This window comes from Drosophila teissieri, chromosome X (assembly GCF_016746235.2).
Source record: "Drosophila teissieri strain GT53w chromosome X, Prin_Dtei_1.1, whole genome shotgun sequence".
Classification (NCBI taxonomy): domain Eukaryota; kingdom Metazoa; phylum Arthropoda; class Insecta; order Diptera; family Drosophilidae; genus Drosophila; species Drosophila teissieri.
In genome coordinates, this window is record NC_053034.1 from 14422603 (window position 1) to 14450170 (window position 27568).

Genomic DNA, 27568 nt, shown 5'->3' on the forward strand with positions numbered 1-27568 from the left:
GTGTTCTATTTTTCCATAAGCTAAATGTCTTTCATTTCTCTCTATAAACGTATGTTTTCATTTTTGTTATCGTTCATTTCCTTAATTAATCATTTCTACGTGTTTTACATAACCAATATGTTTATTGATAGTTCGAATTTCGAACTGCTAGCTAATTTTATGCAACTTCCTCAGTCAAATTAAATATTTAAGGTGAATATACCTATTTAAAAATATTTTTTTTAGAGCGAATACGGTATATTTTATTGCGAAATTCAGTCAAAGAAATAATTTTAATTTTGTTTCATTAACAATTCCAAATAAAATAATCGATGATCAGGCTCCTCATATTTTTTGAAAAATTGTTTTAAATACAAAATAAATTCATACTTTCGCAAATCCAATTAAAAAAGCTTACTATAATCGTTTATTTTTTTTTTAGTTTTATGTGAGATTCTTTTTAGGTTTACCTGAAAACAGGGTACATTTTTTGTATCGTTAGTCCTTTTAATTAACATTTCTATTTTTAATTTTGGCTGATGGACTTTAACTTATTCAATGTGTGTATTTTTATGTTCCTAGATATATTTTATGTTTTTTAACTACTGTGCTCTATGCTCTTATTGTCTGTCTCTCTCTCTCTCTCTCTATCTGTCTCTTTTGGAATTGATGTTGTCTACTTTCATTTCATTATTCTGGTTTCTTCGAATCTCAACTCTATTTCTTACTCTATCTCTTTCTAATTAATAACCCAATCGCTCTGTCTGTCTCTCTCTTTCTGTCTGTCGTTACATTTTTGTGTTTACTATATAAAACCTACTCGTATGTATACATAATATATGCCTCTGTTTCCTTCCATATCATTTATCGTTGTTGTTGTGCTCTACAAAAGTAAAGACATATCAGATATCAAATATCGGCTATCGATTATCGAATATCGATTATCGAAAGGATTACGTATGTGTGTTTTAAATGTGTGTTTGGTTGTTCCGTTTGGTCGTTTTTTTGGTTATCTGAATTTTTGAACTAAATGTTGTGACTCCTGATGATACCATACCATATACCATACGTATAAGTCTGAAGATCTGTCTCTTTCTCTAGGTATTTATACATACCACACACGTACAGTACATGCGTACGCCTAAGTTAATGTATGTAATACCTGATACCTGATACCTGATACCTGATACCATGACTCAACTGCAACTGTGCCACCTACTATGTTTAAGATATGGAAACTCGATCGTTCCCCTTTGTCCAATCACAAGGATCTAGAACTTTGTGCGCAGGTTTCTTAGCTTCTGGGCTAAATGGATCCTTGAATCCGCATCCGAAATTCCGTTCTCACTGGTTTTCATTTTCCGTCCTTACTTTTCCTCATTTCCATTACCTTTTTCCCCTACTTTCTTGCCTTTTGTTGCACTTTTTTTTTTTGTTTTTCGTTGTGCCACATATATTTCCAAAAAAAAAGAAGAAAATAAATGAAGACATTGAAAAAAAAAAACAAATTGAGTATGAAAAAATGTGATAAGAAAAAAGAAAAATGTTGATTGTTTTTTAACATTTATTTTGATTTGATAATATTGACATTGTCAAGAAGTTGATCTGCGTTTTTTGAACATGGCTGTGCTGAATGAACATTTCCCATGACTTGTATAACCATTCGTTAGAGTCAATGTGCCTTTTATTTTTGTGTTTTTTTTTTTTACTGTAACATCCGACCATTTGAGTTCAATGCGATCAAAGAGTGCGGCATATGGAAAAACTTCTTGAAAATAGTTAAGTGAAGCCACTGATTTGATTTGAATTGATTTGATTTAACTTAATTCAAGTGCATATTTTGTTTGTTTTGATTTGAGACTTTTTGAACCACACGAAATTTGAAAAAAAGAAAAAACACAAAAAACACGATTTGGCCCCCCCGAGTTTGTTTTCTCCAATAACCCAAAATTTTGTATGTTTTTTTTCTCGTTTTGTTTTTTTTTATTCCAAATTGTATTCTTTTTGTTTAAGCATTTATGGACATTTATGTACAGATTAACCACTATAATTTGTATTGATTTTTTTCGTGCGCAAAATAATTGTCAAATCAGGCAAAAATGATACCAGTTTTTTCCAAATTCCTTGAAAGTATCCAATAAAATGAATTAGAAGCTGTATGCAAGGTGTGCGTGGTGAATAGTTATTTTTTTTCATTATTTTAGTTAAGTACAATTTTTTACCTTCGTCTGGCTGCCAGGCGAATGGATAAGCCCGAACCCCAAAGTTTTTGTTTTTGATTTGACAATCCAATTGAAGTACGAAAAAAATCACTGTTCAACCAAATTTCAACTTTTAAATCGATAAAGCGTACCGCGTTCCAAATTTGATCAAAATCTTGATCAAAATTTAAAAAAAAACACACAAAACAAAACAAAACAAATTTTACCAATAAGTTTACACAAACAAAAACTATATTTAAAAAAAGAAAAAAAAACACAAAAAGCTAAATGTAAAACCAAAATCAAAAAAGAAAGCAATGAAAAAGCTTTATCAATATCTAACGTACGATTATGCGACGTTTTTTGAACAACGCCCAAACAAAAATCGAAATTCAACTTCTTGAAAACCAAAAACAAAACAAAAAGTACCAAAAATACCAAAGTACCAAAGTACCAAAAATGATATAAATACCAGAAACTTTGTTAACGCAATTCTTGTAAAGCAATAACTATGAAAATGAAAAACAACAAGCGAAATACACAACGATAGTCAAATGCTGAAACCCCCTCTTGTTTTTTTGGCATCCATCCAACGGTTTGAGACACGTTTAAAGCACTCGGCCTCGGCCCCGGTCAAGGTTTTGGCCTGGTCCAGACTCCTGGTCCAAAATCCCCCAGAATCCGGCGGAGTAGGGAGAGGAGGCGCAGAGCCGGAGGAGAGCATTGCAGGGCCTGCCAGGCTCCTAAGTTTTCCATTCTTCTTCTCTGATGACATTGATTCATTGATTTCGTTTTCAGTTCCTTGCCTTAGTTTTCTGTTTATTTGATTTTTTTTTCCTTTTTTTTTTCTCGACAATTTGTAAAATTTGTAATTTGTTTTTTTCCTAATTTTCCTTTTACCTATCTCTCCCACGCTCATGTACAACTTAAATACTAGAGTTCCAACGCAGATTTATTTTATTACCGACATTGAAGTAAGGAGAGCAAGTTGCCGAAGTAAATACTCTGTGATTATCTTCTTTTCAAATGCATAATTTACGTTGTCTTAGTTTTGGAACATCATATATATAACTCTCTCTCTCTCTCTTACTCTCTCTCTCTCTCTCTCGCTCACTCACTCCAAGTAAACAAATAATTGTATGATTATTTTTTTGGTTTCCGTTAGAAAAATACTAGTTTTGCCAAAGACAAAGAAAACGAAGAAAAGCAAAAATTCAAAGACCAGCAGAGAGGCGATGTTAAAACTAGAGATTTAAATCGATTGCAAGCAAAAACTGAAACTGAAAAAAATCCAAAACGCTAAAAAAAAAATACCGAAAACCTAGAAAAATACCGAAACCATAGAAAAAAATACCAAACCAAAAAAAAATATATAAAAAAAAACCGAAAGAAAAGCAAGTAAAGAAGTTGATGTTGGATTTTTGTTTGGTGTCTGTTCCAGGAAACGTCCGAATCGCCCCACCAACAACAACAGCCCCCACCACACGCTGTGGGCGTTGGGGCGGGCGGTGGCTCAGCGGCCGCAGCAGCTGCCGCAGCAGCCGCCCTGCTGCATCAGCAGCAACAGCAGCAGCAGCCCCCACACAGCCCCCCGCCGCCGCCCCTGCACATGTTTCCGTGCATCTACTGCCGCTCGGCCTTCCCCAATCAATCGAAACTCACCCGCCACCTGCTGACGCACTCGCTGAAGACGCTCGAGTACCGCGAACCAGCCACCACGGCTCTACTCCATTCGCACCTGCTGGGCGATCTCAATATGGCCGCCGCCGGCCTATCATCGCCATTCGCCTTCCAGATGAACGCCGCCGCCATGGTGGCCACTTCCGGCAGCGATACACAGGAGCAGGTGGCCGCATTGGCCGCCGCCTTTGGCATCGATATGGAGGCGGCCCTCTCGTTGGCCAGCACCGGCTGTACGTTCCAGAGTTTGACGGCCAGCTGCCTGGAGGCAAGCGCCGTCGGTGGCGGCGGACAGGGTGCGGTATCACGCTCGGCAACGTCCGCCGGAAATGGCGGTGGTCTAATGCTCGGCAGCGGCAGTGGCAGCGGAAGTGGCAGTGGCTCGGGGGCTGCAGCGGCAACGGGTGGCAGCGGCAGCAGCGGCTGTGGTGGCGGCGGCGGTACCGCCACATCCGGCTCCTTGTCGCCATCCACATCCGCCGCAGCAGCAGCGGCGGCGGCAGCGGCGGCCGCTGCACAATCGCAATCAGCGGCGCTGCTGGGCGCCGCGTCCAGTGATCCGAATAGTGTTGTCATGTGTAAGTTCTGTGCTAAAAGTTTTCCCGATGTTACATCACTGATCACGCATTTGTCGGTACATACAGGTGATCGACCATTTAAATGTGAGTTTTGTGGCAAAGCGTTTAAGCTGCGCCACCACATGAAAGATCATTGTCGCGTGCACACCGGTAAGTCTATAGTTGTACAACTTGCCCCTGAAATGCATATCATTATATATCGCCCAAAAGTCCCTTTTTTCCTTTTTTTTTTGTTTTTGAAGAGTCAATTTTTAGTGTTGCCAGCGAAGAGTTACGTATACGTAATATAGTGAAAAGTTACGTATACGTAATATAGCGAAAAGTTACGTATACGTAATATACATTTCAAATTGCGTATACGACTTGTTGCCTCATTTCATATATTAAACTACTTCTTCAATAAGGAAAATTCCTTTGCGTCTTTTTTCTAGATTTTTCAAATATGTTTACTAAATAATAATTATAATTTAATGAATATAAATTGAATAGTTACTTTAAAAATAATACAAGTCATTAGATTAGGCCCCATCATTCCCATCAACTTTCATCTGCAATTTGTGTGTACATGAACAATTTTATCTATATCTATACGTATTTCCTCGATTTCCTATCACTTTTGTTGGGAAATCGCATTTTAGGCGAACGGCCGTTCAGATGTAATATGTGCGGGAAAACTTTCTCGCGCTCAACGATACTCAAGGCGCACGAGAAAACGCATTTTCCCAAGTACGTGCGCAAGTTTTTGTCACCCAGCAGCCCGGTCGATACAAAGGATGAGTTGCCGCAATAGTGAAACGATTTTAGTTTGTTATTAAATTATTATTATTACTACTATTACTACTATAATAATAACAACAATAACAACAACAACAACCACAATACCAACGCAAACTATTTGCAACACACCAACAACAACAACAACATCAACAACAACACCAACAATTTCAACTACAACAACAATTGATGAGGACGATCCAACAAGAACATTGACTTACTTAAGGATGCAAATGAAGAAGAAGATGGCGGAGGAGGAGAGACCAATACAACAATACACCAATGCACACACACACAAACACACACACACGCCCCCACATATATGTATATACCGTTGAATCCATGTATATACATATGTATATATTTTATTAATTATGTAAACGAGGCATCAGCTCCGAAAGTTTTGGGCAAGCAGAAACTTTAGCAAATAGGAAAGAGACAGCGATACACCAACACCAACACGAACATAACAAAACACAAACACACACAGACACAATAGAGCAGGCAGGCTATAACCGTATATATATATATATCCCTATATATATATACAAAACATCTATATTAATATATACATTATATACAATAATTATATAGCAGCATATTGTCGAATTGTTGAAGTTTATACCAAGAAGCAAACTTGTTTTTTTTTTTGATGATAATACAGGATGAGTCCTTGTAGACAGATGAGCTGAAATGATGGGGAAACATTTATCCCCACATTTTGGATGGCAAGAAAAGAGAGAAACGTTTTTTCTACCCAGGAAAACAGCTAAAGCGCAGCGTGAGAGTTGTAGCAGGAATCTAATAAAAACAAAAGGGAAATAAAAAAAAATATATATATATATATATATGATATATATATTTTTCAAAGTATATGTTAGAGAACGTAAGACATATAGGCAAGAATGAAAAAGCGCAAAAAAAAATTGAAAAGAAATTTACAAAAATATTAAAAACATAAAAAATTGCTAACTATACATGATAAAATTGATCTAATTGAATACGATTTAGTAATGCTAACGATTAGCGATTAACGATAACGATAAACATAAACGTAATGAAAAGAACAGTGAACACACGTGATGTAACTTTTTAAGTAGCAGCCGAAGCCGAAGCCGAAGGATCCGATAACGTAGAATGTTGATGATGATAATAATGCGTTAAAGTAGCTTAAAGTAAACATAATCCCTGTCCCCGATCGAAACTAGAACACACTCAAAATCAGTAAAAGCAAAGTGAACTGGTGAGCACCCCCACAATCCAAAACACACAAAATCAAATTTTCAATTCAAGTAAAAGCAAAGTGAACTCGGGTATCCCAAAAACATGAATACACCAACACACCGATTCAGCAATTCAACAATTCAACAGTTCACCAATTTAGTAAGTGTAGCATTCTTTTGTGCGTCTTCGGTTTTTACTTTTGCGCAAGTGAACGCAGTAGAACATACATATCCCAATAAAAAAAAAACACACACCCTAAGCCACAAGAAAAAAAGCAAACACGAATACAAACAGGATGAAGCTGATCGGCTACAGATCGAATCGCTATATAGAGGACTCTTTTTGATAGTGAGTTAGTGCAACTTAGTCCCCCAGATCCCCTCGCTCACACACGCGTATATTATACACTCACAGAACTTATTATACAGTAACATATACATATATCTATATACAATATTTATATATCTATATAAACCAGATGCAGAAAGCGATAAAAGTGACATTTTTGGAATTCAGATAAAATTTGAGAAAAATGAAAAGATGAGTAAATGAAAAGCAGCAGCAGCAGAATTACATAGAATATCTGTGATCTTAACGATATTTATAAAAACCTTATACATAAACCAAAAAAATATATATATGTATATGAGTAGTAGAGGGAAAAAAACACACACTAGGAATACCAACTAAGGGTAGCTGTAGCGATGAAAACCACATTTGGCTTAAAGATCACCCATAAAAGTTCTTCACGCAAAAACTCACATAATTTCTTATTTTATTTTTTTTTTTTGCATTTTTGTACCACTCACCCAACCAAGTTTACTTTGCTTTGAAAAACGAACCACATCCCTTAGGCTTTATGATAATGAATTTGTGCTAGAAACTAAAGCAAAAGGAAAAGCTTAGATATACCCGAGCGTTGAATAAGTAATTATAGATTTCTTGTGTTATCACGTTACGATTATCACGAATTCTCTACTTTGGCTTAACGGAAACCCGAAGCTCCGCAGATCCTCGCCAAAGATAAGTCCTTTTCCACCCACTTAAGTGATTAGCCCGGCAACAACAGCAAACGAAACAACAAGAAGGAAATCGATCTCAAAATTATAAACAAATGAAAACAAAAATTATCTATAAAAACCAAGGAAGCTTGTGAATATCTTTTGTCGCTGTGGCTAAGCGTGAAAATCGAGGGGAAATCATTATCTCGTTTCTGCGGTTGGGGCAAAGATTTTTTTTCGATTTTTGGCAACGGATTGGGAACAGCAAGCTGCAAAAGAAAAATAAATAAATAAATAATAAATTTAAAAACATTTTTAAATATAAAAATATTATGGAAAATGAAAAATGAAAAAGAGGCAACAACAAACGCACACAAAGCACGCTAGACAAAATTCAAAATTCTAAATTTTAAACCAAAAATAAAGAAACTTTTGGCAAGAAACAAAAAATGAAGAAAACGGAAACAAACACAAAAACTTTTGGATTAAACAATTTGGCTGTGATAGCATTACAAGAATAGTAAATAATTAATGGATAACAAAATATTTAACCAAAAACCAAAAATCTAAAAAAAAAAACACGAGGGGAGGAGAATTATTTGCTTTGCATTTGGGAAAAGCGAGGAAAAGCGTTGCCATTTTTCACCTTTGTTGTTGGCTTACTTTTCTCATGCAGTATTAGAGGACTTTAGGAGAGTAGAAGCAACCGGCATCAATTCAATAATTGTGATGTTTAAACGAAAGCAAACACAACGGATATCTGCATTATAACAATTATCCAACATAATCAAGCATAAAGAACACAAAATTTAACCTTTAGGAACAAATGAAGAAAAAAAGAAAGCAAAACAAAATTGTGATTTTCGGCCTTTTAGAAACAAAATTATAAAACAATTAATAACGATACAAGTAATGGATAAATAATTATATAACAAAAAAAACCAAAAGCTTTCTTAATAATTTTAATTGCATTTCAGTAGGGAAAATTTGAAACCAAAAAAAAAATGGGGAAACAATTGATATTATTTTCGGCACAGCCAGACCAAAAAAATCTTTGCACAGCCGCCGCAGAAAAAAACCAAACAGGGAAAATCGAAATGAGAAGAAAAACAAAACATTCCAAGGAAATATGAGTAGACAAAGGGTGGACAAGGAGGGGCGGGGGTTGGGGGCTTCGGTTTCAAAGGAAACATTTTTTTGATATTTTTTTTTGTTTATTAAATAATGCACTGAAAACAACCCCCACAAAAACACTCTCACATACATACACACAATGTTTCATGCTCTGTGTCTCTTATTAATTTTTTTTTAATATATAAACCTACGTGAATATATATATAAACATATATATATATTTAGTTTTAAATGTTTAAGCGAAATGTTATTATTATTATACCAACTTATATGAAATTTATTTAGCTTTAGCAACAAAACAAACCATTTTAACTAAAAAAAACGTGGCAACAAATTGATATATTTTTTGTTTATTTCATTGATAAGTTCGAACTACTTTCTGTTCTGTAATGTATTAGTGTATTACCCAAAACGCATATTATTTTGTTAAATGATTTTCAGCCAGGACACAATGAATTTGTAAGCTATATGAGAAAAGTAAATAAGCCAACCAAGCAGAAAAACAAAATAACCGAAACACACATGTCAAAGATTAAATTTAAATTCAAAATCAACACATGAAAATAAGAACAGTGACAGCAGCTTAAGTGGAAAAACAAAAGAAATGAAAATAAAAAAAAATTATAAAACTTTGGCCTTTTTTCTTCGTTGAACTTTCATTTTTTCATGATTTATATTCATCCAAAACTTTTCACATATCATTGAAAAATTCATTGTGTATGCATATTCATTTGCCCTCATTTTAAATGGTTTTGCTACTCATTAAGTTTAGTTGATAAGATTTGATTTGATTAGCGCTTAAGTTGTGATCAAAAGTTCCTTAGTTTGGTTCCCCCATAAACGTTAATTTGTGTTTCAATTATTTGTTTATTTTTAATATTTCAACAAGCCATCAAACAGCAGCAACAAGAATAAAAATTTCTAACAAGTTCCTTGACAACAGCAAAACAATATAATTAATAAACATATAGCAAAATATACAAAATTGCCAATTGACCCCCAAGCAAACGAAAAACAAATCGACACTCAGTTTGTTTTTAATTTACGTTCTTTTTTTAACCCCTTATTTCTGTTCGTTTTCTTTTGAGATTTCAGTTTTCCAAATGTTGCCAGTTTTTTTATGTGAAAAAAAAGAGAGAAAAAAGAACTTTTGGATCAAATCAATGCTAACACAAATTTTTAGTGGAAATTTTACGAGTAAAGAACTTTTAGGCCTAAATAGAAACGAGAGACTCAAAATTAATTTAGCTTCTTTTAGTTTCCAAAAGATTTAGTTTCGAAATTTTGGAAAACCCTAAAGTTAATGAAAGGATATCGATACATTGAATATATATATCTTTAAAGGCACCTAAAGCACCCACATAGAAGCGGCTTACATATATAGAAACATATATATTGAGATATTCAGCTTCTGTTTAAAGATTTCCGCTTTAGGTTCTACCTTGAGTTCCCAGCACAGAAAGGAAAGCCCTAAAAATAAATGGATAAATGAAAAAGAAAAATATCATTAGGCGTAACTGCAAAAATGCATTTTAAAGGAAACAGGAATTTAAAATTATATATACAAGAACAAGAAAAACACAATAGCAACAAGAAAACAAAAACAATATAAAATTATATATGTATACAAGGTATTTGGAAAAGCGAAAGTAAGGATATTTATATATGAACCTATATAAATAGCGACACACACACTCACACACACACATACAAAACACACACACACACATGCCCAAATCCCTAGGATACATATGCCTAAATGGAAGCTTCAACTTGTACAGCAATAGCAGTTGAGAGGAGAAAAAAAAACGATGGTGTCGAGGGAGAATAAAGTTAATTAACAATTACGCTAGAATTGCATACAAGTCGAATTTATATAAATCTATATACATACAATGCATACTAGCAACATTTACATACTCAACCTACTGTAATACAAATGTTTTTAGTTCGTTTTGAAAACGATTCCAAGCGAAATTCGATCGACAAACTTAGACCTAGAGAGAAGCTTTGGCACACAAAAACGGAAAAAACGGAAAAAACGGAATCAATAAAATAATAATTCAAGAAAAACAACCAAAACAGTTATGCAAAATTACCTAACAAAATTCCCCCAAAAGAGAAAACAAAAAAACCAAATTCCAACTCAATATAATATAAAATCAAATGAACAAAAATTACAAGTTTCGGCAAGAGAACCTTTTAAAAACTTCGTTTCGGTTTTCATTTTTGGCATAGACATTTTTTGCAATCATCTTTTCGTTTTCAATTTTTCATTTTCAATTTGTTCTAGCAGAAAAAGTGCTCAGGGTAAACACAGATTCTTCCAATACAATATAACTAATGAATGAACAGAACAGAACAGCAGAACAGAAACAGAAACCGAAACAGAAACAAGCAACAAACAATATTTATATATGCATATAACGCTCAGTATATATCTAGATATATATATATTATATACAACCAAATATATACAACAACAAGTGCAACAGCAAACAACAAACAACAATAGTACCAATATTTAAACACAAATCTAATTTACAAAAAAGTGTTGAAAAAGTTGATATACATAGAAATATGGAAAACAGACAACATAATGGCTGCGGAGGAAATGCTTTACAAACGCATTACGTTACGTACGTTACACATAGAAAATGTTTACAATCGACTTATATTTTTTAATTGAAACGTATTTTTTTAATTAATTAACTAACTAACTGTAATCAACAAGAACAAACAGCAACTATAACGACAAATGAATAATAAGCTAAACAGTAATAAACAGTGAACAGTAAACAGTGAACAGTAATGATTTTACACAATCAAACAATAGATGAAAATATATATATAACGAGAAGCGAACTGAGTCAGTGCTTTGACCTTTTTTTTTTGAACCTACATTTCTGTTGGTTACCACAGGATAGTTAAAAGTGTAAAGTGTCGGTTTTTATACAATAAATAGACCCTCGCTTAGTACCTTCCTGCTCCAAATGCAATAAATGCCTTTTTAACATGACAAAATAGTGCTAGATTACGCTCAGAAGTATGCCACAATTGCAAAGTTCAAGGGTCCGAACTAGTTCCGACACATATACCTACGCATTTACCAATAGAACTCTCTCTCTCTCACTCTCTCTTAACCTCTCTCTCTATCTCTCACAAGTGACAATAAACCAGGAAAGAACTGACGCAAATAGCGCAAATCAGTTTGAGAACTAGTTCTCAAAAACGAACCAAATCGCAGCAAAATACAATCAGCGAACTGCAGTTGGTTGGCAATAGTCAATAGAACACAACTGTACTTGAATGAATTCAGGGGAACTAGTTCCGGCCCCCTCCCAAAATGAATTGCGGCATGCGGCAAACGTAAGACGACATACTTGTATGATTGATTAATTGATTGATTGATTGAGCCACACACATACCTACACACATGTACCCTGTTGACGAATGGCCTTCTTCATTGATTTACATAATCACCTACAATACAAATAATTTAAGTACCCACAGTGAAGCGATCGATAGACCGATAATTAGAAACAATTAATAAATAAACAAATAAACAAATAAACAGACAGGACAAGAAGTAACAATTGATATTTACACCCAGCTCATAGATGTTTTCCACGTTTTTTACAGTGTTACAGATAAAACCCAAAACCACAAAACATAGAAAAAGCAACCAAAAAAAAAAAAGAAATGAATGTAATAATGATAGAGTGAAATACACAAAATGACAAAGGAAATGAATTGTAACGAAAGAAGCAACTTGAGTTGTAGTCAAGGTATATAAAGATTGTTTGTTCGTAGTATTCGTAGTATATTTTTGGTATACCGCATGTGTTTCTGTTTGACAAATCCTTACTTTCAATATGCCTTTTTCTGTTCGTTAAGCGAAACTTGTAAGCGCAGCAAGCGGGACAGTGAAACGCAATAAACTAAACATAATGATAACTAGCAATTGGTTTCATCGGCGTATAAAATCAACCACAAGAACAACAACAACAACAACAACAACAACAACAACCCCAATAAGAATAACAACCACAAAGCTATAATTAAACAAACGAAAAACTAAATATGTTTGAGTGCCAAGCTAACAATTCCAGGACATACTGTACATAGATAAAAAATAAACAAAAAACAAAAGAAATGAGATGGAAAACGAACCAAAAACAAACATGAATAAGTTTTTAAAAAAAAATATATCCAAAAATTAGGCGTCTGTGTGAGTTCAGGAAAATCAGGTTAACTAGTTTCAAAACTTTCCAAATCTTCAAAACTCAATTTGACACCATTTCGAGAACACAAATAATAATTCACAAAATTAGTTTCCTGATTGCGCCTAAAAAGCACGCAATACTCTTTCAACAAAACTCGGAAAATAATGGTCAATTCGAATTATGACTTATGAAAATTAGAAAGCTGAAAGATGTACATAAAACGCGTTTAATAGCATCACAGGCGAAAAACAAGCGAACCTTTTGAAGCAAGTCTAAAATGTAAGGCTAAACAGGAGACAAACCTAGAACCAATTTTTAAAGAATATCAGCGCGGAAAATGCCCCTCCCCCCCTTTCCAAAATGTACATTTACACACACACACCCATAAAACATAAAACACAACGTACACACTTTTTGATACGCTAAAGTCAAGTTAATGAATATGATATCTACACACATTTATATATAGTAATGTATGAGGTAAACAAATAGCAGGACATTGGAAACCTAAAAGAAAGCTTCAAAAGTTGTAAACAATTTTTTTCGGTATAAGCTCAAGACACACACGTACACATACACACACACACAAGCAAAGGAGGAACTCACACATATACAGAGAGGCAGAGAAGCGAGTGGAAAATTTAGGCTGAACCAGCGAGAAAAATTGTTAATACTAGCTTGTGGGGCTTATTTTATATTGGCCGAAAACGGAGGCTGAAAGCTGATCAATTTTTTGGAAATTAGCATGGGAAAAACCAAAAGAAAACGACAGAAATGTTAAAAAAGAGGAAAGAGAGGAAAAAAAACAACACTGTAGTGCCTAATCCCCATTAAACAAGAGAAAAGAAAAAGTAAAAAAACAAAACTAAAAACAGAATAAAAATAAAATAAAAAGTCGAAAACCAAAAAAAAAATATATATATATACAATACATATATACATTATACATACTAAAGTAATATTTTATAAAAACGCGCAGAGCAAAAACCTAAAAAAAAAAAAGACAACAAAAAAACAAGAACAAGAACAAGGAAGTCAAAAATGGAAATTGCAGTTTTTTTGATAGTTATTTTTTTAGCGAGCAATGGGAGGCATTGAGATCTATATATACATATATATATAAAACTAAATATACATACACACCTATACATTAGTATATCTCACACACACATACAACCCACACCCACATTTATACAAAAAGTACTTACAGCATGTAAAAAAGAAATTAGTTTCTAACGAATGGCGACAAAAAAATGAAAGTGAAAATGAAAAACTATTAGAAAACTGCAAGGCAAATTTGCGAATTTTAGGCAGTTAGCTATACTACACTCGCCCACACACACACACATACACACACACACTCAACCAAATCGAGAAAACAAAGTAGAAACAACAACAAAGTAGTTTTGCATATCCCCAAAAACAAAAACGAAAACAAAATAAAGTAAAGAAAAGAAAAGAAAAGGTTCGGAACGATGAGAAATGAATGGAAAAGCCACACAAGCACAGACACACAAGAAACCAATTTATCAACAAAAATTAAACTAGTTTTTAGTAATGAAAGAGAATACTACTATTTTCACAGAGAAAAAAAGAAGGAAAAACACCAGAACAAAACAATGTAAACATATTTAATAAATTTAAAAAACCCAAAAATTAAGAAATGAAAAAACCATATTTTCGACATAAGCAAAATGAATGAAATACATTTTTAACCTTCCTCGATCATTTTTCAAGCATATGGAAAAGCAAAAATAATTATTTTCAACGTAGTTGTTTTCGTTCCAATTGAACTTGAATTAAGAATTCAAGCCAAGCATCCAAAATAATTATATGAAATATAATACAAAATAGCAGCACACACACGAAGAAAGTTAAAAAGTTGACAAGTTGAAAAATGGGTAGCAAATTAATAGTTTTAGTAAACGACGGTTGAGAAAATTTTTGTAAGTTCCCTATTGAGGCTCATTCATAAATAATTTTACGAATAATTTTTAACACTTATTATTTGTTTGTTTTTAGACACCTTTTTTTTAAAATATTTTCTCTTAAGTAATTGAAATACAAAAAACCAATAAACGCAAGGGAAAACAGCTCTCGACTTGAAAGCATTCCAAAAAGGGGGATTTTTCCACCGAAAATATGTGGGATCCATGAGCTGTTTTTCCCAATGCAAAAGGAACTGCCTAACATGAGGGTTAATAAACAAAGTAGGGCGGTTTAAAAACCACACTGACAACAAAAAAAAAACAAAAAAAAGAAAACAAAAAACATGAAGTTCACAACAAACCGATATCCGAAGAAAAGTTTAAACAATAAACAATAACCGAATTAAGAGGATGAACAAATAGCTGCAATACGTTATGATTACGTCAATATGTTCCTACAATATAGACATACAAGATACATAAATAATTTATATAAATATATATTCTTAACTAACTGTAAACACACCACACACACAGAGAAGCAACAAAAGAAAACAAAAGAAAACAAAACATACAAAAAAATAAGAGAATGCGAATGGAAGAATTATACAATAATTAATTTAAGGCCGCGGCCGAAAAATTCACTAAGAGCAGCAGCGACTAACTAATACTAAAAACTAAACCTTAAATAATCACCCGCTTAAGTTTTATTCAACCATTTTCATCGACATTATCCTAAGTTAAGCAATTTCCATTTCCCATTATTTATTGAGCGAACGTAAACTTAAAAGTGACTCTAAAATAATGCAAATTATATATACACACACACACATATAGAACTATAAACTGCAATTTAAGTTCCAATCGATACAATTTAGTTTTCATTTATTTTTTTTATAATTCGACATAAGTTTTTGATATTTTGTGGCTAATAAAAAGCAAATGAATGAAACCATCAAATGCGAAATAAAAATATATATTAAAACCATTTCACTCTCATGTACATTCCTTATCGTTTTACACACACTCACACACACACACACCCACACTCAGCACCCATACCAACACACCCGAGCTGGAACTATATACACATACATATGTACATATGTAGTTCCATATGGTACTTTGTACTCTACATGCAAGAGAGCTTGATGGGAACTCAACAGATATATATGGAAAATACCCGCAAAAAAAAAAAACGAAAAATAATTATTACTAATGAAAGAAAGGAGGGAAGGTTAAAAATATACGCTAACTATATATTTTTTTCGTAGTCGAAACAAGAACTAAAACAAAAACTAAAAGCACTGAGCAAGAATAATTACTTACAAGAACTCTCCACTCAAATTTCGACTCAACTCGACTCGACTCATTTTTCGAGTTGACCCAATGCTGAATAAAAACTAAAAAACAAAACTCGAGAAATAAAAACTAATGAGAGCAGCTTTTCTGGCACCAAACAAAAAAGTAAGCAAGAAATTATTAAAACAAAAAACCAAAAAACCAAAAAACAAATAGAAGCAATCAAGAAGAATATTTTAGAACGAAATTGAATTCAATTACTTACACACAGTCGAAGCAAAAAACCATATTTTAGGCAAACCAAAAGCAAACAAAAAATCCACACACTCGTACCCAAAACCACAAATTTATATGAAAATTAATACAAGCATAGATGAAAGAAGAGGGGAAAAAATAAGAAAAAATATTTAAGCAAAGCAAGGCATATCATAGTTTATAACAAGAAACCGAAATACAAATATGAAGATTGCAAAAAACACAAAAAATTAAAAAACAGGCAAAGAAGATTCTGAAAGTCACCAGAGAGCGGCCTCCAAAAGCAGTTTTAATTTCCAACCGCAGTCCCCAAAAAAAAAACCCCAAAAATTTCCCCCAATTTCCCAGAGAATGTCAAAAACATTGAAGAAAGGCTAACGAGAGGGAATCAAGACAGCAAGTTAAAAAAAAGAAAAACAAACACAAAACTAGATTGAAAAACAAAAGAGAGAAAAAGAAAGGAGATAAGTACGTGCAGAAGATGAAAACCTATAGGATCAGCAGATGGATCAGTCATATATAGCTAGCTATATAGTCTATAGTCTATGCCTAACAACATTTCTAATAGTCGAGCGATTGAAAAGATATAAAATAAATGGAACTCGAGAACTTGTTCACACACCCACACACACACACACACGCGACACTCACACACTCTTACACACAAATACAAGCAGAGTAAAGAATGAAAAAAACAAAAAGCAACAACAAAGAATGAAAAATGCAAGTGGCGGAGCTAAAAAATGGAAAACAGACAAAAACAGAAAAAAGAGATGAAGAAAATGAAATAAAATTCTAAATAAATAAAAATATTGAAAAATATTTGCGCCCTCGCGAGTTTTACTTACTGAATAAACGTGGCGATGCCATGGTCAAAATCGAGTTTCTTAATTTTATAATAGTAAAGATATTTCATTTATAATTTTAGCAGATAATTGGGCGGGGAATTATGGGAAATACTCTCTCTTATTTTCCTTTTTATTTGGAGATACCTAAATGTTAAGTCTCAAGTCTCGATCGTAGCCTAAGTAATCCTTTGTTTCCAAAACGTACCCATGACCATGACGAGCGTAATGCAGTCACCTATGTAAGTATTAAGTATATATTTAACCACTACTCCTGCAGCTTTTTCAACTTCTATCTGTCTATCTATCTATCTATCTATCCATCTATCCATCTATCTGTCTATCCATCTATCTATCTATCTGTCTATCCATCTATCTATCTATCTATCTATCTATCTATCTGTCTATCTATCCATCTATCGACTTATCGTTTCGACCGTTTCCTGCGTACTTTGATTTGCCCACCAAATGCCAGATTGTTCTCTGTTCTCTGTTCTCGTCACATCTAGATGTCTTTTTGTGTGAGCTTCTAAGTGTTTGCTTGCCTTGTATTCAGTTGCCCTGCATGAGTTACTACTGTAGCCTGATCTGACCCAAAACCCAAACCGACCCAAAACGACCCACCATCTGCAGCATATATAGATTTCGATCCCTAGGACAGGTGGACTAGCAGCCCCTCCTCGTTTCAGAACTTAGAACTAAGGATTACTCGACTTCAGCCCCCTCTCTACCACCCACTCTTCGGACCCCCCTTCCCCCTTCCCCCTTCCACAAAAAACAAACAAAAAATGAAATCAAAAAGCATATAAAGCAGTAAATTATAGGCACTGCACAGCAACAGCAGACAGCATACAGCGTGCATACCGATTACCGCCAGAACCCGACTATATATATATCGATTTCTGATCCCACAGCTGCTCCGCAACTTCAGCTCCCCGATGAGCGCCATGGCCGCCAGTCGCTGCCCCACACCCTTCGCCTTCCCCTTCTCCCCACTCGGCCTGAGCCTCTTCGACATCGATCCGTCCAGAATCCTCAGCCTGCTGCACCACCAAACCTGGTTGGCAGAGGAGGCTCTCAGGTGAGTGATCCTCAAATAAATCAAGTCTAACTATTTAGAGAAGTAACTATTATCAAACCAAAATCGAACTTGTAAACTAAACACAAATGTTGGGAACATAGATTGATATAAAATTGATTGATGTAGGCTTCATACAAGCACTTAATGTTGTTATTAAAGATCAACTGATTTAACATAAAATATATGGGGTTATAGTTAACGCATATAAATCACTGGATATTAACCATAATTTTCATTTTGCTCTCGCGCAGGACACGTGGCCTGTTGGCGGCGCCAAAGGACTTTCCGCACCGCTTCACCACACTCAGCGACCTGCTGACCAAGGACTACCAGCCGCTGGCCACGGCCACGGCGACGGCGACCACCGCCTCCTCCTCGACCAGTCAGGTGAGTGCCAGCCGAGCCGGCGACACTCCGTACAAGCACGCCGCACAGCAACCGCAGCAACCTCAGGGATCTGGTGTCGGTGGTCTGGGTGGCAGCCAGGCGACCGGAGCGTCTTTCAATCTGCGCTATCCCACGCCCACCGCCTTCTACCAGCAGCAACAGCAGCAACAGCAGCAGCAGCAGCAGGGTAAGGGTGCCAAGTCGTCGCCTTCGCCGCAGCAAATGGCCACCAGCTCCACGACGGTCATGTCCAACGATTCTGGCGAGGATAGCTGCAAGCGCAGCTCGGCGGACAGCGATGAGGTGACCATCATGGAGCTGCCCAGCGAGCGCAGTGCCCAGCTGTACAAGGAGTCGCTGGAGCAGCTGCTGCAGCGCCAGCGTCGCACACCCATCCTGGCGGGTTCGGGATCTGGTTCGGTTTCGGGCACTGGATCGGGCACGGGATCGGGATCGGGCAGTGTTATCGTTGATGCCGCCGGCCTGAGGCAGTACACCCAACTGTTGTTGGCCGGAGCCGCTGGGAGTGGTGTGTCCGATCTGAAGGAGAAGAGCTCCTCGTCGTCCACCTCGTCCACGCCACCGCTGCTGTCGCAACAGCTCAGCCAGATGCTGAAGAGTCCCTCGGACACGTGCTCCTCGCTCTTCAGCTCCTCGGGCGGCGGCACAGGATCGGCCGGCCCCGTGGGCATCAGCGGCGAAACAATCGAGGAGGAGACCCGCTGCGTGGTGTGCAATGCGCACTTCCCGAACGTCTGGCTGCTGGAGCAGCACGCCGCCCTCCAACATCCCCACGTGGGACCCGGCGAGGAGAAGCCCTTCATCTGCGAGCAGTGCGGCCAGTCGTATCGCTATCGCAGCGCCTACGCCAAGCACAAGGAGCAGAATCACCGCGCTCGTCTGCCCGCCGACAAGCTCTTCACCTGCGACGTGTGCGGCATGCAGTTCCGCTACCTGAAGAGCTTCAAGAAGCATCGCCTGAACCACGCCCTCGAGCGGCTCCATGGCAAGAAGAGTGTCGGCGTGATCGGACGACTGGGCGTTTCCGGTTCCGGTTCCGGTTCGGTGCCGGGTTCCTCGGCGATATCCGTCACGGTGGCGCCGCCCGCTTCCGTGTCCGCCTCGGGTTCGGTGACGTCGGTGGACCAGGATGTGGTCACCAGCTCGCAGGAGCCCATGCTGGCCGACGAGGGCGAGGATCTGCGGGTGAATGTGAAGCGGGAGGGCGGCGCAGATGAGCAGGGCGCCGAGTCGCGGGCCAACGACATCGAGGAGCACGAACAGGACAACACCGTCGACTCCGCGGGCATCACGATGCTCTACCAGGACAACAACTCCTCGGCCTCGGCCTCCACCAGCGCCACCGAGCCGAACATCAGCAGCTCCGACGGCATTCATAGTACAAACAAGCGGGTGAGTAGTGCTCCTTATCTAAGCAGATCTATAAAGAAGTTATAAAGAAGTTACAAAGAAGTTACAAAGAAGTTACAAAGAAGTTACAAAGAAGCTTACAAATAATCGTAAGGGGACAGAAATTAATTGTGGCTTACTTTCTTGTGATCTTTTGATGCAGTCGCGCATGCACCACTTGGAAACGGATCCCTCCTACCCACACCACCATCACCACCACCACCATCACCATCAGCATCAGCAGCATCAGCAGCACCACCAGCCGCAGCAGCACCACAATCCGCAGTCGCAGTCACAGTCGCTGCCGAGCCACTTGGGCCACGTTTCACTGCCACTGGTGGCCACCTCGGCCGCCGGCTCCTCATCCTCGGCGGCTGCCGCTGCCGTTGTGGCCGCTGCCCAGGCGCAGGCCAGTTCCGGCGGCAGCGGTAGCGGCGCCACCGGAAGCGGTGCACCCGGCAGCGGCAGCGTTGGCTCCGCAGGCAACTCCGCTGCAGGCGGCGGCGGCGGTGGCGGCATCAGTTCCCTCAGCTCACTCACCTCGCTGATCAACGCCGAGCGCATTCCGAACGAGCAGTTCCTGGGACTCAATCCGCAGGAGGCCTCCATACTCAACTTCTTGCGCGTGGACGCCGCCGAGCGGCAGCGGGACAAGCGGTGAGTGCTCCCTTCTTTCCAAGAGACCACACGGCGGATACGTGATATTGAAATCTTGAGAAGAGAAGTAGGATCGTAGGATCTCCCTAAGGGATATAAGTTGAATATATGATTCTTTAAAGAATTTACTATGATTGTCTAAAAGATTAGTGCAAGATTTACCTAAAAGAGTTATTATGGGCCTACGTGGCGGATGAGTAATATTCATTTGTAAAGGCTTCTTCTATTTCTGTTTTGAATATAATTAGGAGCACTTAAGAACCACTAAACTACTATTTATTACTAAAGATGTTAAATAGCTCCACTAATGTGCTGATACTATGCGATTTCAGGCCTGCCACCTCGCGATTCGCGTGCCCCTTTTGCGGCAAGTGTGTGCGCTCCAAGGAGAATCTGAAGCTGCACGTGCGCAAGCACACCGGCGAACGGCCGTTCGTGTGCCTCTTCTGCGGCCGCGCGTTTGGTGGCAAGTCGGACCTCACCCGCCACCTGAGGATCCACACCGGCGAGAGGCCGTACCACTGCGAGTCCTGCGGCAAGTGCTTCGCGCGTGCGGACTACCTGTCGAAGCACCTGACCACCCACATCCACAATGCGCCGCGCTGAGATGAGGCGCGTAGGAGACGGCTCCTACGCAGATAAGGAACCAGCTCCAGGATCAGCCACACTCACACACACACACACACACACGCACACACACACACACACTAAATACAGGATGTAGTATGATGTATAAATCCAATTATTACTAGAAGCTCTACGATTAGATCGATGTAACCCACACATTTGTTCGCAAGTGAATTTTTTTTTTTTTTTCTTTGTGTGGTGCGCAAGCTAGAGAAAAACAAAATTAAGGGCAACTAATTAGCACGGGTATTAAAGTGTTTAAGATTCTGCATATACACCTATCTCTCTAAAAACAAAAACATATATAAATATTATGTGTGAGTAAGGCGATTGTAAGACGATTATAATTACGCATTATAATTATTATCGTAGCACAAGGATTAGGTTTTTTTCTACAACTATGATTAAGTGTCGATGCGTACGAAATGCGACTTGGTTCTGTGAGACAAATTATTTCGAATTTCGAACACAAATTTAACGAAACAGCCACAAAACAAATAGCATCAGACATTGCAATACCAATACAAATACCAATACCAATACCAATTAAACAAAATAGTCTGTATTTTCTACCGCAACAAAGGGAATGGAGAAGCAGCATCTGCCGTTGATATACACAATAGATAAAATATATTTAATTTTACACCGATCTATAGAAGCTAACTAGCAACAATTTGTACAAAACTAAGTAACGAGTAAAGAGTAAAAACCAAGCAAGCGAGAGGAAACTATGTAACTTTGCAAGGATCAATGCAATAACTAAGTAAACTCTGTTACCTACCACAGAAAACAATAAGCGATATGGGATTTTAGTTATGGGAACTAAGCCAACCACTAAATACTACTGTGTAAAACAATGTTTCAACGATTTATGTTTCGGTTCACCGATCTACATATGTAGATATACAACTACATATATGTTCAGAATGGGAGGCGTAGTTGGTTTATAGGATTATTGTAAAGCTAGGAGATACGAATGGGATCTACCACCGTCAATAGTTTAATTTATATACAAAACAAAACAAATCAAATCAAAGCGAAGCGCAGCAAGGCAAATCAAAACTAAATACAAACATAGCAACAATTAACAATTAACAATTACCAATAGCAATTACAATTTAAACTGCAACTGCAAACGGCAACTACAACAACACAAAACTAACTGTGATCACAACAAGAAAGCAACATTGAAGTTTTAACTTTAACTAACCTACAAACAAAAGCTGAACAGGCAAGCATAGTTTATAGCGATGGCAACCATGGCAAGCAATAGAGAAACTGGACGGTGCTGGCAACCCTGCAGCTGCTGCATCGTCCATCCGCTGGAAACGAAATGTGCAATTAAACAATAAAAACAATAAACTAGGGAAAGTCCAAACATGATTTCTCAACCGATATTTGCTTCATTTTTAACAACTTAGTTTAGCAGACACACACACACACATACACACACAAACAGGAAAATCAAAAAACAAATACAACAACAAACAACCTTGAATCAAGAACATCGAATTAAAGTGTAAAAAAAGGGAAAAATGAAGAAATGAATCCAAAAAACTCAAATGCGTAGAAGAGTAGAATTCAAAGTTTTTTGTATTTAATAAATGTCTAACGCAATAAGAAGAGAGTAATGGGAATTGCCGTACCAAAAAAAAAAGAAGTTAAGTGGAAAGTGAAATAAACAAAAACACTGAGAACAAATCAAAGTAAAGTGGTAGAAGTAAAGTAAATGAAAACTTTCACTGTGCCAAAAAGTTTCAAGTACCTCATAATTTAACTAAATATTAAAGAGAAGCAACTAAACCACACCGAAAACAGCCCACACAATCCACACACAAGCAGTCCACACACGATCCACACGATCCACATACCCCAAATAATAATTATACAAACATACATACATATATCCCGTAACGAAATGAGTCTAGACAGGAATTGTCAAAGCGTATGATTACATAGAAGCTGAAAGCTGAAAGCGAAGCGTTAACTAATCCTAATTTACCAACCGGAGAGGGCTAGAGAATAGTTAGTTAGATACAGCTAGAGATAGGGATAGCGATAGACCTAGAGATAGGGACGGATATAGAATAGAGACAGAGACAGAGAGAGATGGCGATGGCGATGGCAATGGCAATAGCGATAGCAAGAGAGAGCGAGACAGATAGAAGCCGATTCAGCGCATGTGGAGATCTACCATCCAAAGGGGATCCACACGCATCGTATATCGCATATCGTATATAGTATATCGTATATCGTATATCGCATATCGTATGTGCTGGGATCCCCGATTATTTCGATTATTTTTTGTAATTTATTTATGCTCCAGCAAACACAGTTCTGCCTACAATTTCTCTCCAAACTTAAGTGTTCAATCTTAGCGAATATGTATGTACATATATATATTTGCCTTGGAATGTATATGATTATGTGATAGTTTAACTAATTAACTGCACCCCTTGAGTTATTCCTTTTTAGCAACAACCATACATACTTTGTAGTGAAAAGACAACAAATCACTTGATTTTCTCTAAAAATATGCATAGAAGTATAAGTAAGTTTTTTCAATTTCAATTGTGTCAGTATGTGAACCGTCAAAGATCAGGGCCTCTAGCAAATGTTATAGTTTTAGTTCATTATTATTATTATTATTATTATAATCTGATGTGAATTTTTGAGTGAAACTAATTATAGAATCACCAACTTTTGGTTCTCGATTTCTCCTTGAATTACTATTTATTTTCCAACTACAACTACACTGCAACTGCAACTGCAACAACAAACAAAAATCAAACACTGCCTTTTGTAAACACACAAAACAAAAAAAACCAGCAAGTATAATGCAAAATTTGTAATCCTAATTTTTTAAGTTACGCTTTTTTTCAATTTTAATTTTAGATTTTTTTATGTTCACATCACAAATGCCGATAATCGATTTGAAAAACTCTGTTTTACTTTACTTTTATTGTTTCAAGCTCTACGTTAAGTTTTTAAGCACAATAACTATTACGATAACAACAAAAACAAAAACAACAACAACAACAAGCTGTGAGCTGTGTATGTGAATGAACTATTTGTATGAATATTACTACAGTTATGACACTCTTATTATTATCAAATTTTTTTTGGAAACACTTATTATTTTGGAATTATTATTTGATAGTATTTATTAATAAAGTTTTTTGCAACGAACACATTATTATTGTTTGACCATCTCGGGCACATCCGTCGATATGAAACCATCCGTCGATTTTCACCTCCTTTTGGTTAACCAACCCACTATTTTGTATGTTTATAGTTGAAAAGTTGAAAATGCGCCTTAAATGAATTTTAGGAAACTAAGGTAAGACAAGTAAGTGGAGGGGCAAAACGAAATGTGTCATGAATACTCCATTTCGGTAAGATACAAAGCGTTTAATGTAATTAAGAAACCCCCAAAAAAAATGGAAAGCAATATTAACAGAATTAATGAAAACCAGTAAAGCTAAAGTAATTTTTTCTTAGGTGTGCGTGTGCAAGTAAATGTTAATGAATAATAACGAAAAAGAAAAAAAAGGAAAACTATTAAAACCATAAAATGCAAAATAATCACCATCAAAATTAAGGCGAAATTTAATTGAATAGCGAGTACTGGAATTTTTTTGTGAATGTGCAAAGCGGGAGGAAAAATGATGAAAAATTGATTTTAAGCCAAAATAAAAAATTGGAGGGATTTAAGACTCTTATTTCGTATATACATACATATACCTATATTACAAATTTACCACGTAGGCAGTTTTTTTAAGGCATTGACAACATGCAGGAAAATACGTGTAACAGAAAATTACATTACAAAATTCAACAACGAAAACTTTTGGCATTACAAATTAATGCATTTTTAAATACAATATTTATTGATATACCTAGACTTAAAGCGCAGCAACAACAACCAGGCGAAAGCGAAGAAAAATTCCAAATAAGACGGAAACGGATAGAAACAAAAAACAAAAAATAAAAAAATACACAAAAAAAACCTAACAAAGAAATCCAAATATTATACATAGAATATATCTATATACAGATACATAAATGTACACGTGGTTTTCGGTGTCTATTACTTATATAAATAGATATATATACATACATTATATACAAACATCATATTATATACACATGACGTGCATATTTTGAAACAAGAAAAACCAGAACCCACAAAAGCCCAAAAAAATAAATATAAATGTTGTTCATTTGACTAATACGCGGAAGCAACTCAACCAAACGAAAATATATTCTAGCATATATGTAAAAACAAAAACTAATGGTATTCCACTCCCACATTGATACACTCACTCACCACCAGGGACACCCAGAATAGGGACATTATACTTTATATTTTCATACATGGTTTTTGTATCATGGATTTCGTAAATGCATTATATTATATATACTGTTTATCTGGCCGCAACTCCTAGCATAATTAACGAGAAGGTCCTGCTGCAAGCTTTATTAACCTTATCCTGTTTCAAACCGCATCAGTTACTTCAGCTTGGGTGTCCCCGAATCATTTAGCAAATACATGAAAGTTTTAAACGTATTAATACAATTTAACAAAAACAAAACTACGATTTCATGAAATTAAGACAATTTCAAGGTTTCACTTGCAAAAAAAAAAAGAAAGTAAAGGAAAAACGAAAAAGGAAAATGCATACCCATATATGCAGTGTTCTATATTGTAGTCAAAATCATTTGAATCAGTTTTGGATACACTTTGATTTAGTGTTGAGCAAAATGAAATGAAATGAAATGAAGCGACACTTTCGTTACGATGAACAACAATTTTAACTTGTCTAAAACCAATTAAATTGTTAACAGCAACTAACTCATGTATGTAAATACATTAAATGGATACCATCTCGAAAAAGGAAAACCACAAAATATACAAAAAACAAAGGCGATTGCGAAAACGAAAAACGAAAATGAAAGATGGATAGCAGAAGCATAATAAACATAAAATGTAGTACATGCAATATATTTTTCGGTGTTAGGCGTCTTTTTGAGATTTTTACAGAATACCAGACAAGAAAAGTCCCTCAAACAAAATCTATAATAAAAGTATAATATTTCATTGTTGATGTTGTGAGCAAACTAAAGGAAACTAAACCAAACCAAAACCAAAACTAAAACCAAACCAAATCAAACCAAACTAAAGTAAATTGTATTTATTTCTCCTACTCTCTCAACAGTCTCTCTCACCTAAGCTCTAAACTTTAGCTGTCGTGTCTCTTTAAATATTTATAGGGGTTTATAAGGTCTATAAGTCGTAGGAGATGGAGATACATTTTTTTTTGATATATACATAAACAAGCGATTCGGTGTCTACAAATTATACGAAACCTAAGATGCAACTAAGGAAAACATTTTTAGATCAAATTCGAGTGGTTAAACGCAGTTGAATGGCTGGAGTTGAAAGGTGGAGTGGCTGGAGTGGCAATTTGCGAATGGGTGGAAATACTTAGCAATAATTCTGAAATGACCTCAATCAAATATTTTTTAAATTTTATATATTTTAGTCGTGCAAAAGGAAAACCTAAATGTGTAAATAAAAACTTTAAATACATACAAATCGAAATAGCAAAATAAACAAAATGTAAAACAAAAACAAAACAAACAAACAAACTAAGTAAACAAAAAAAAAAAGAAAACACATAAAAATGTCTCTCGAACGAACGAAGAAAGAATGTGATATTTTTCTAAGGTGTACTACAAAACAAAATGATGAAAACAAAACGATGAAAACAAAAATCAAAGATGCAACAATTCGAATAAAATATTTAACACTTTTACTGAGAACCAGAAATAGAGCAAGCCCACATAAAATAGAACAAATTGCAATAGAGACTGATTTTTGACATCATCTCATCGACATTTTCACCAATTCACCAATTCACCAATTACGAATACGAACATTGTCATCAAACCCAACAACTTTTACTGCAGTTACATTTTTGAATAGCGAAAACAACTGGTTAAATGGCTGGTTTTGAGGCGAGAAATCTCCATTGATTTTCCAGTCTGCAAGGACGAAGTGAATTATTTCCTAGCATAGTTTTAGGCGCCTCGTTGGGTTGCTTCAAACCGCAGGGGGAATTGTGAAATCACCATTGTATTTTCCACTTCAAAGTAGGGGCTATAGATCCATTTGAGTTCTTCGATTGCACAGGAGTGTGGGGGAGTATGTGAAAGTAGGGGTGTGAAAGGTGCGGAATTAATGGAACCAAGGTCACGGGCAAGGTTAAGGTTTAC

General features: G+C 36.3%; 1 protein-coding gene across 5 annotated transcripts in view; it reads left to right on the forward strand.

The window, feature by feature from the left end:
• Positions 1-24458, forward strand: part of LOC122624069 (box A-binding factor) — a 117427-nt gene extending 92969 nt beyond the window's left edge. For 2 of the 5 annotated variants that reach the window (XM_043803504.1, XM_043803503.1), the window contains exons 6-9: positions 18042-18208; positions 18460-20008; positions 20169-20662; positions 20995-24457. In XM_043803504.1, coding sequence (XP_043659439.1) covers positions 18042-18208; positions 18460-20008; positions 20169-20662; positions 20995-21268 — 2484 coding nt within the window. In that variant the 3' untranslated portion in view covers positions 21269-24457. Of the gene's footprint in view, positions 1-3621; positions 4589-5076; positions 9189-18041; positions 18209-18459; positions 20009-20168; positions 20663-20994 lie in introns of those variants that run through there. The other 3 variants (XM_043803505.1, XM_043803508.1, XM_043803507.1) reach the window with 3 other exon arrangements.
• Positions 24459-27568: the final 3110 nt, after the last annotated feature.